The 11346-nt window shown below is 44.5% G+C and overlaps 1 protein-coding gene across 1 annotated transcript; it reads left to right on the top strand.

Annotated features, from left to right (window-relative positions):
* The first annotated feature begins 4613 nt into the window (after positions 1-4613).
* On the top strand, positions 4614-9941 carry LOC119647684 (carboxypeptidase B). The gene is made up of 3 exons (XM_038048765.1): positions 4614-5164; positions 9327-9586; positions 9638-9941. The coding sequence occupies exons 1-3, from the start codon at positions 4796-4798 to the stop codon at positions 9939-9941; spliced, it is 933 nt and encodes a 310-aa protein (XP_037904693.1). The 5' UTR covers positions 4614-4795.
* The last annotated feature ends 1405 nt before the right edge of the window (positions 9942-11346 follow it).

The following is an 11346-nucleotide window of genomic DNA, read 5'->3' as shown; positions in this document are numbered from 1 at the left end:
TAAAAAACGACACATGTTGATAAACCTGGTCAAAAAACCTGTCCAACATATTAAACTTATCGTAATGCTCGTCTCCCATCTCTATCAAATTCGACAATCTATTATTATACATCAGCATCTTAAAGATTATTCTCCTTTTCTCGAAACATCCACAATCGTGTCCTTGTTGGAGAAAAAATTTATTGTAATTGACAATAAGTTCTAATTAAGCTATCACTAAACGCTGTCCATTATGAGAGGCCTTTATCTGGCTTATCACTAATTGCAAACCATTAGCCCTCCTATTGTTGCCCATAATTGATTAAGCCGCCAGCAAGCCCCCTGTTTTCGTGTGAAGTTATAGAATGGTAAGTAATAGCCAACAGCCAGACATCGACTAATTCCCCGCCTCAGAGTATTTCAAGTAACTTAAGGGGACCCACTGAAGAAGGACAAACTGTTTAAGGCATAATGTTAAATGAAGGATATCCATCTGCAAAGTTATCTGAGACCCAATAGCTAATTATCTTTCGAAGCTATAGAAGAGAAATATTTTTATAGTCAAATTAAAAAAAAGCATATCAACCCCAATCAACGGGCATCATGCATCTACCCAAAAGATTCTCACCACTATCCACCAACAATATTTCCCTTGATCAAGTTCACGCTCTACTTGCATCCCTTAAATCCACAAGAAAATCGGAAAAAATAAGAAAAAACCGGTACAAAACTTCCACTTTCCTTCTGTACTACACGAAGCCTATTGAACTCTCGGGTGAAGACATCTGCTTATGACATCCTGAACAAGGACTCAAAGATGGTGTCGTGCGGTAGATTCATTCTGAGATCTCTGACTCTTATTCAATAATGCGATTCTGTGATGTCGCGTAATGAGCTGACATTAGTCTGAGAAGAATTCAAACGAAACAAATTACTGTTTCAAGTTTGCGTGTCAACAGGGTGGATAACAACAACAGCCACAATTGCTGATGGAGAAGAAAAAGAAGAGAAAAGAGCCATAGAGAAGACAGCTCCATCCTTGCTCCTTAAAGGACTACACTTTTCTGATGTGCCACTGGGGTTGGAATAATGTTAACGATGGAAGGAACGTAACTGCTACTGTTCTTTGAGGACAAATACTATTATTTAATTGACAGCATTAATTGCTTGTTTCCTGTCAGGCACACATCTTCGTTGGAATAATGGAACCCGGAACTGCGATGTTAACATAAGAGTGAGGTTTGTGTGGTTACAATCACGGCAATTGAGGAATTCCAAGATTTCACACTACTAATGCTGGTGAGTAGTTATTTGCTGAATAGGAAAGGAAGGTTAACATAACGACGACGAGGGTTAGAATAATGACCGATTTTCGTTAGATACCTCTGAGGCTGTTAGGTAAGCCTAAACAAAGTCAAAACACCAGCGACAGATACTATGCATGTTCAACGACCCTCTCAATAAAAGTTCTCTTTTCAATTTTCCTCGATTTTGGCCACCCCATCAAATCACGCATTTGCCGCGAAATCTCGCGTTCCCGGCACCGTAGCGTCAAAATTCTTGCATTTCGTGAATCTGGGTTGAATCCCCTTTCGAACAAGGTATCGCCCACAGCATTCCGGCGATTTTGCATTTTAATCACGTTCTACGACCCGCGGGTCGTGGAGATTTTAAATTTTCCTCGATTTTGACCACGTCCTCAGGTCACTCAGTTTCCGCGACAGAATGTCCGAAAGAACAGGCCCAGCAAAAACATTAGGATAATTATTTCGAGTCCCCGTTCGAACGAGGTATCGCCCACCGCATTCCGACGATTTTGCATTTTTACCAATTTTTACGACCCTGGACTCGTGGAAATTTTCAATTTTCCTGGATTTTGGCCACCCCATCTGATTACGCATTTTCCGCGATATCTCGCGTTCCCGGCACTGTAGCGTCAAAATTCTTGCATTTCGTGAATCTCGGTCGAATCCCTGTTCGAACGAGGTATCGCCCACAGCATTCCGTCGATTTTGCATTTTTATCAATTTTTATGACCCTGGGGTCGTGTAAATTTTCAATTTTAATCGATTTTGACCACCCCATCTGATCATGCATTTCCCGGTATACCTCGGGTCCCGGCACCGTAGCGTCAAAATTCTTGCATTTCGTGGATCTGGGTCGAATCTCCGTTCCAACGAGGTATCTCCCACAGCATTCCGATGATTTTGCATTTTTATCAATTTTTACGACCCGGGGGTCGTGCAAATTTCCAATTCTCCTCGATTGTGGCCACCACATTTGATCACGCATTTTCCGCGATATCTCGCGTTCCCGGCACCGTTGCGTCAAAATTCTTGCATTTCGTGAATCTGGGTCGAATCCCCGTTCGAATGAGGTATCACCCACAGCATTCCGACGATTTTGCATTTTTATCAATTTTTACGACCCTGGGGTCGTCGAAATTTTCAATTTTCCTCGATTTTGGCCACCCCATTGGATCACGCATTTTCTGCGATATCTCGCGTTCCCGGCACAGAAGCGTCAAAATTCTTGCATTTCGTGAATCTGGGTCGAATCCCCGTTCGAACGAGGTATCGCCCACAGCATTCCGACGATTTTCCATTTTTATCAATTTTTACGACCCTGGGGTCGTGGAAATTTGCAATTTTCCTCGATTTTGGCCACCCCGCCGGATCACGCATTTTCCGCGATATCTCACGTTCGCGGTACCGTAGCTTCAAAATTCTTGCATTTCGTGAATCTGGGTCGAATCCCCTTTCGAATGAGGTCTCTCCCACAATATTCCGCCGATTTTGGATTTTTATCAATTTCTACGACCCTGGGGTCGTGGAAATTTTCAATTTTCCTCGATTTTGGCCACCCACCTGATCACGCATTTTCCGCGATATCTCGCGTTCCCGGTACCGTAGCGTGAAAATTCTTGCATTTCGTGAATCTGGGTCGAATCCCTGTTCAAACGAGGTATCTTCCTCAGCATTCCGACGATTTTGCATTTTTATCAACATTTACGACCCGGGGGTCGTGGAAATTTTCAATTTTCTTCGATTTTGGCCAGCCACGCATTTCCACGATATCTCGTGGTCCCGGCACCGTAGCGTCAAAATTCTTGCATTTCCTGGATCTGGGTCGAATCCCCGTTCGAACGAGGTACCTCCCACAGCATTCCGACGATTTCGCATTTTTATCAATTTTTGCGACCCGAGGGTTGTGGAGATTTTCAATTTTCCTCGATTTCGGCCTGGCCCTCAGGTCTGCCATTTTCCGCGACAAAATGGCCGGGACCCAAAGAACAGGCCCAGCAAAAGCATTAGGATAATTTTTTCCGGTCCATGTTGTGTTTGAAAGTGCAATGCATGAAAAAGGACGGGGATTACTTTTTAAGGACTTTTTTCAGTGATATCGCGCTGCGGCGCTTGTACGGGGGGATTAACGCTATGTTTGTGAGAAATGCATACAAACCTAGATTACCCGATGCTTCTTACATTGAAAGAGATAAATTAACTTTCACTTCATTTTTTCGCGTCTTGCTGCTGGATTTCCATCAAGAGATGACTCCAAGTAAACCCCGCTTCACTTCACTTCACTTCACTTTTAAGTCAGCAAGGAAGGAAGGGGACGGAAGGGGAAGGAAGGGAAGGTTGTATCCGGGATGAAAACACGAGCACGCTCCAAACTTTAATGTCATCAGCTTATATATCTAAACATTCAAATTTTTATTACTATTCGCAACGCTTCACTTAATGCAGGCATGCTATGGCTCCCATTCAAAAATCTACTTTTACAATACTCACTCGCGAAACCCTTCTCTGTCAATTGTTTCAACTCCTGAACTTGACTAATCAGCAATTCAAATCAGATATCAAGAAGGACATAACTCGCAAATTTCCCTCATAATATAAAGGTTAACCAAACTCTCTAAATGCAAAGACTCCTCCACTCTTTCTCAACCCCAGGAGTCCTTTGGAAACATCACGATAGAAAGTCTTATCCAGTTTGCGATTTGCAGGAGAATTGCCAGTACATTCGGCATGTCCTTCTGCGATTCCACTAGAAATATGAATATTTTGCAAGGATATCAGTTAAAAAAATCCCTCACGCAAATTATAAACGAATTTCATGAGGGGTGGGGGGTGGAGGGTGAAGTACGTATGACAAATTTTTACTATGCGAAAAATGTTTCATTACTGGCGACTGGTACGATTGCGGAAGTTTTCAACAATTGAATGGAAGCAACTACGTGCATATATATAAGAGTAGAACGTCGCAAACGCAAGGATTATTTTCCTGTTCGAAGATAATGAATGAATCGGTGGAGGTTATTAGCGACTATTGTGTATCGAGAAAGTAGTGCGACCGAAATTTTGTCGACTTCAGTGATATGCGAAATGTCCTGGTATGAAGGAATCCTTGGTACGAAGTATCTTTACCATTTAAGGGACAAAATTCACGAAAGATACTCAAAAATCTATTAATGTGAAAAACTATCTTTATTTGAAAGCATCCCAGAAACCATGGGTGATCGACAATTTTGATGAAGCACTTTTATATTCAACAGTTTTCCGCATGAATACGGAAATCCTGAGAAGTACCCTTGATTCGGTAGCAACCGCACAACAAGTTTTCAGTAGATAAATTTCCAATGTTACATCGAGTTCTGTGATCCTTTCTCGGTATTGCTCCCATGTCTCACCAAGTGTCATTGTCATTTTTTCCGATATCAGGAATTATTTCAAAAAATAAAATTGTCCGTGTTAATATTTCGATATCTTTGTTAATATCTTAGTGACTTAATTTAGCGTTTCCCACCGGAAAGATGGATATAAGAAAACCTAACATATTGGGCGATTATTTAAGACATAAAGATATAAATTGTTATCTGGATTATCTAGCTCGGAGGTATAGTAGATTTGTAACCGTTTTTCCGATCGGGACTTCATTCGAGGGGCGGTCAATAAAGGCGATCAAAATCGACTTGAATAAGGGAAGCAGGAAGAGGGAGAGACAGTGGGTATTTATAGAAGCTGGAACTCATGGTAGGGAGTGGATAACAATTTCAACCGCTCTGTTTTGCATTTATCAATTGACCGAGAAGTGCTTCAGAAATGTAGATATTTTAAAACAAATTGGATTCATAATTGTTCCTGTTGTGAATGCTGATGGATACGAATATACTCATGAGACGGTGAGTGCCGAATTTATAATTAGAAAATACATTTAATTTATTCCTTTTTTTGTTAATGTCAACGAATATTATGGAAATTTACTTTATAACCTGGAGAGTCCTAAAATCAGAGTCCCTAAAGGCATTTGGTCATGGTATGTATCAGTGGCCGCTCCGAGGAGCCCAGTTAGCGCTATGGTGCACGTTTTGATACCACAAACTCCTAAGACCGTGACTGCTGTTATGAGAGTAGGGAAGCAGAGTCCAATCAAATCTTCAGAGCCAGCCCGTAGCATTCACGAAAAAAAAGTAGCTCTCCCATCCCTCCAGTGCCCGTAGTCTGACTCTAGCTAGAGCTGGGCAGTCGCAGAGGAAGTGACTGAGGATTTCCCCTCTCTTCTCCACAGCGGCATGGGTCAGTGCCCCGTGCAGGCAGCCGTAATCTTGTATGCATTTGGGCAGGAGCTCTCGTGATCGGGTTTTGTTTAAAGGGAAAATCCTCCTTAACTTGGCATAAGTGGTGAGCCTTCGCCATCTAAGATTCCGACTGCACCCGCCGAAGGGACGCCAAGAGCAGAGCCTCACCCGGTCAATCCGACATGCCACTCATTCCTCTCTATATTCCTATGGCCGGGAACCCAGAGGATGGTGACCTTGAGCATGTCACCCAGACTATCCAGCGCGTTTCTACACTACCCCACCAGCCTGGAGGATGTCGCCGCTGAGTACAAGGCCTTAATGGCCGCTTGGCTGTCGGTTAGTACTTCCGCTTAGAATGCACTGGCGAAGCTTGGGAGACCATGCGACTCTAATACACTGTGTGTATTCGAGAAAACACTTGCACCAACTCCAAACACCATCTTTCAGCCATCAATGAACAATACTGTGTCATAACTTTGCAACACGCCGCCAGACTTCCACTCTTCCCTAATTGGAAAGTCCACAACAAAGTTTGTCGTGTAGGCCAGCTTGCGTATGGCATAGACGGTGGGGAATGCCCAGATCTTCCTAGGTACTTCGTCTAGGATATTACTATGATCGAAGGGCTTCGCTGTCCAGCATCTGGACTCAGATGGTCTGACGGGACTGCACGCTACAACGTATTTAATTTAGAGGTTTAAGGTGAGGAGATGCAGAAGTACATTGAGAGTATCTACCGGGCAGGACTGCAGAACCTCAGTAGAACCGGCACACATGATTCTTTGAATGCTATTAAGCTTCGTTCTATTGTACTTTTTGCTGAAAGCCTGCCACCATACGTGGCACCATATGTACGTTAGGATTAAACGCACCACAGCGATGTACATCCAGAGAACCATTCTCGGCCAGAAACCCCATTTTTCTGCAAAGGTTCTCTTGCAGACATGCAAGACTATACAGGCCTTCTTAACCCGCAGTTCCATGTTCAATCTCCAATTTGAAAAAAGAAACAATCTTTGTTCATTCAGCTACAGTAGGTGGAATTCAGGTACCCTTCCATCACTTCCATCTTGGTTGGATTTATGCCGAGTCCGCTTCTTGCGGTTCACAGTCACACCTTTCTCAACTCTCTTTCTATTATGTCACTCATAATGAACGGAAGCATCCTTGACACTAATATCACCAAGTCGCCGGCACGCGACTACCTTCACCCCGCTGTTATCCAATATTCGTAAAATTTCGTCTACCACTATTAACCAGAGCACCGGAGAGATAACGTCACCCTGGGGTGCACCTCTGTTCACAGCTCTGGTCAAGCCTACCCGATCCGACTGAATTATCCTGGTACTTTGCATGGATATAATCCAATGCGCCTCTTGGCGGTCTTGATGGCCGACTTGTACTTCTTCAGGCAGTCCTTGCATGGCTGTAGCAGATGTTGAAAATTTCCCTAGTCAGCTTTCTGAAGCTGGAGAGATCCTTATTCCACTGTGACAGTGTCTTCTTGCAGTATTTAGTAAAGCACGAGACTTTATAGGCGGTATGGAATGCTTTTCCAGAGCCCAGAGCTCCACTTCGCCTGTCCTGCCAATCTTGCCAATTTGCCCACCGGAGATTTTGTTCTTAACTACTTGACCAAACTTTCTCCAGTCGATCCTCCTGGGATCGCTGAAGGGTTTCGAACTTCGTGGCTCGTCGGCTGCCTGTTGCTGCTTACTTTTCTCCAGATATTGCTTAACATCCTAGCTCTTGCCCACTCTGCTCCACTTGTGCTTTTGTTCGACCTCGTCTTGAGATCCATTGCGTTTCAGAGCATCTTCTGCTCGTCTGTCAAGCGTTTGCTGCTATATTCCTCTACAGACGCCTGGTATTTAGTGAGGTCATTTTCATCCCGCTCGTCGACAATACCGACCTCCTTATTCTTAATAATCTTGCTGAGAATATGCATGGCTTTCTGGCACTGGCTTTTGAGCAGAACACCAGAGGACTTTCGCTTCTTAGCTGATTTGTGGTGACCGACCGTTCTTTTCGAATTTAACTTTTGAGGGAGCCCCCAGCGGCAAGGGTTTCCGGTTAGGAGTACTATGTCTGGTACTCGTTACACCCAGCTTGACGGCAGTGGATTCCAGGTTGAAAACCAATGGTCCGTCTGCCGCCTCGCTCCAGAAGGTTCCAGCGATTGGTTTCGGCACAACGGCGCTACGGTTGGCACCGAGTGTGCTACTCTCGACGGCTACTGTCTCCTGACTGATGCGAGCAGCTCGTCGTCCGATGATGCGCCAAGCATCACCACCTCTTCTTCTCTCCGTTTTATTATTTTTATTTTTGTTAATTGAGTCCCATATCTTGGTCCCAGGAGTAGTCTGGGAAGAATGTCCACCCTGGCTAGTCCGACCACCAGGGCAAGGATCTTACTTGAAGGTCCCCAAGGTATTCAGAGTTGGCCTGGTTGGTTCTAAAGACCAGACTCGGCGTATGCTGTTCCACCTTGGCTTATGATCTCATTAGCACCTTCTCCAGTGCAGGGAGGACGATCCCCAGACTGTAGCTTCGGCTCATCCCCCGCCAGATCCACTCGCCCCTAACACCTGACCAGCAGACAAGCAGATCCTCGTCAGTTGAATGAGCCTACTCCCAGCCCGGCCCTACACACTCTTGGCCCTTCCGAAGACGGTTTACAGCGGCCACCACGAGGATGTCGTGTGAGGACTTGCAAATCATGCAACTTTAACCTGAAGCATAATCATACCAGGCCGCCTGTGTGTCATCTGGAGACTTCATCTGTGAGCAGCAGGTCCACTCCTCTACTCTTTCCTGTCCTTTCAGACTCTGTGCCCTCCGCGATTCCATCGGGGACCTCTTTAGACTTTCCGCCCATTGTGTCCTCCAAAGTATCCTTCCTTTCTTTCTCCCTGTGCACGTGCACAGGTATCCTACCAAATGTATATCTGATGAGGCAGTGACAACCTTTAGTTGCCTCCAATTTACTCGCCATCGTTATCGGTTCCTGCAGATGTGCTTCAACTCCTTCCACGATTTCCCGAGTAGTTTGCACTCCTCCTCCACTATTCTACGCCACGTAGCTCTTTGGCAGCCCATTTATCCGCCATTGTAAAATAGTGAATTAGCAATGGAATTGTCGCCGTTTACAAGAGCCCGGACGATCCTTTCACTTTAGCCTTAGCGCAATTTGGATGTTCAGTAAATCCAAAGGCATTGTATTCCCCGGAGGCAAATGGTTACCCGTGGATAAGACTTTGGCCTCAGTAGGTGGAGCTGACTAGAGCTCGGGGTGGGAAGTGCTGGCAGAAGGTGCCTACTTCTGCTCGTCCGTTAAGAACTAGGTCCCGGTTAGATTGGTACCCTATTGAATAAGTTCCTTTTACTGGAGGAAAGTAGGTCAATTTTGACAAAACCGCTTTTTGCTGAGACAAGACTTGAAACTAGAAGTCGCTTCATGCCCAAAGTTCACCGTCCGTAGCCACATATAACCCCTCGGCACGATAGTCGCATCATGGCTTGGGGCTTTGATTGCCACCTGGATCCATTTTTCACCTCTGTTTCCCTAGAATACCTTCCTTACTTAATTATCATTCCTCTTCGGTATAGTTTTCAAGAAATCAATGTAAGTATCTGTATCGATGCATTAATCAAGTGGTTTTTCCAATATCGCATGGAAAACGTGCCAGGTAGTAGATGTCCTTTAAACGCCTGGCAAAAATTGTGTCTGTCTATTCTAAAATGATTTTCACTCTCATTTCAGAATGTTTCATGGAGGAAAAATCGTCGCCCTATACCCAACTGCAGATACGTCGGGACTGACTGCAATCGAAACTATGATTTTCAATGGGAAGGAGGCTTATCACGTTTAGGCAAAAGTACTTTCCAAGGAGAAGTTCCATTCTCGGAACCAGAAACTCGAGCCATTCGAAATGTTCTAAAAAGATTTAGCCCCAATATCAAGTTCTTCCTTTCGTTCCATTCCTACGCCCAGTCACTTATGTATCCCTGGGGCTACTCAAAGTAAGTATAGCATTGTACTAGAAAGTCTAATTCCACTATATTTTCTAACAGGGATCTTCCTCCTTCCTGGGAGAAGCTGCAGCAGTTAGCGGAATGCGGTCGAACGGCGATCAAGAAAGCGACCGGCCGTTCATACCGCTGCGGAAGTATATCCAAACTGACCCATAGGACAGTGCATGGGTCCATTGCAGACTACGCTTATGGAGTTGAGAAGATACCATTTGTTATAGTCATGGAGCTTCCATCTTCAAAATTTGGATTTCGTCCACCAAACACGGAAATTGAATCAATTGTTACAGAAAGCTGGACTGGAATCAAAGCCATGTGTCGACGAGTAATTAAAAATTGTCAGTAACTTTAAAACAAGATTTATTTTATATTGTATTCGTCACTGTTTTTATTTGAATGGGAAAAATATTTCGTTTTAATCTATGTCGCAGAAATATAACTTGATGAACATTTTTTATATGATTTTAAAAAAATGTAAAGATGAAGAGGAGTCAATCTCAGCAAGACCTCCAGGGATGCTGTTGGGTATGTTGTCATCGCTCAAGTGATACTGACACAAGTTAGTCTTTGAAGATTGTGCAGCTCCCTGACTGACTGCACCGAGCTCATTTCTATCTGCCCAGATTACCGTCCCATAGGTTTTAGGCCTTGCAATGCATATCTTGTGTAATATTTTTGCGCTGCATCCGCATTTCTTCCTTCCTATGGACCTACAAATCATCAGAACTCTTCTGCGTCTTGTAGAGTAGCCTTTTGTCTAGCGTAATTTCCAAAACTTTGACTTCTCTCTCCTGTTTAAATTCTAACCCTTACAGTCAGGTCTCAAAAGATCACGCTTGCGCCTTGTATTGAATGCTACTAACTGAATTGTAGCTCAGCTCCGCCCTCCTACACCAATTATTAGTCTTCCTCAATTCCAACTAGATTCAGTCACAGAGGCTTTTCTCAAACGTACCCCTACTCCAATATTTGTTTGCTCTTTCAAGAGCGGTGATAGTACTCCACCCTGTGTAAAATCCTAGGTTTCTCATGATAATAAAACTAGCCTGATTTCTCACATTTTGTCATTCTAATAGGTCACGGTGTTCCTGGCCCCTTTCCGAAGTAGGGTATTTTGTATTGGTGCTCGTGATGTGTAGCAAAAAGCCCCTTTGATATCCAAAATCGTCCACTGAGCTATTTCGTTCGTTCTTCTCCGGTAACGATATTGGAACAGATGTAAGGGATTAGGTGGTCCCTCCAGTACCAGTGGCCCCTCCGAGGAACCCAGTTAGTACTGTAGTGCGCCGTTTTGATGCCACAAAGTCCTAAGACCGTGGCTGCTGTTATGAGAGCAGGGAGGCAGAGGCCAGGCGCCTCAGATCTTCAGAGGCGCCGCACGTTGGATGTCCCGTGTGACGGTATCCATAACAAGAATAAAGAGGAGTGGTGAGAGAGTGCTTCCTTGATGAACACCGACAGCGACACAATGGCAAACTCTTCACAATGGGCTGCACGTAGGCCAAGTAGAACGAAAGGCAGGCCTTGGGAAGAGTCACTGTGTGCCATTATAGCGGCATTCAGCGTCCTATGCTAGCATTCCAGCATTCCATTGGATTGCGGGTGGTTCGCAGTCGTCCAATGGCGCTTGAAGCCTAGGAATTTATTTAACTCCAAGAACAGGGTAGACTCGAATGATTGTGCAGAAATTTCGGCCAGCGGTATTGTATCAGGCCACCGCGTGAACCATGAGACAACGCGATGCGATGGTA

The sequence above is a fragment of the Hermetia illucens genome, chromosome 2 (assembly GCF_905115235.1).
Source record: "Hermetia illucens chromosome 2, iHerIll2.2.curated.20191125, whole genome shotgun sequence".
Taxonomy (NCBI): domain Eukaryota; kingdom Metazoa; phylum Arthropoda; class Insecta; order Diptera; family Stratiomyidae; genus Hermetia; species Hermetia illucens.
Note: the sequence above shows the minus strand (reverse complement) of the source record. Positions and strands in the feature narration are given on the sequence as shown.

Coding starts and splice junctions, on each gene's coding strand:
- LOC119647684 (XM_038048765.1), top strand. CDS start 4,796: ATGGATATAAGAAAACCTAACATATTGGGCGATTATTTAAGACATAAA. Junction 5,165..9,326: donor ACGAATATACTCATGAGACG/GTGAGTGCCGAA, acceptor CTCTCATTTCAG/AATGTTTCATGGAGGAAAAA. Junction 9,587..9,637: donor TATCCCTGGGGCTACTCAAA/GTAAGTATAGCA, acceptor ATTTTCTAACAG/GGATCTTCCTCCTTCCTGGG.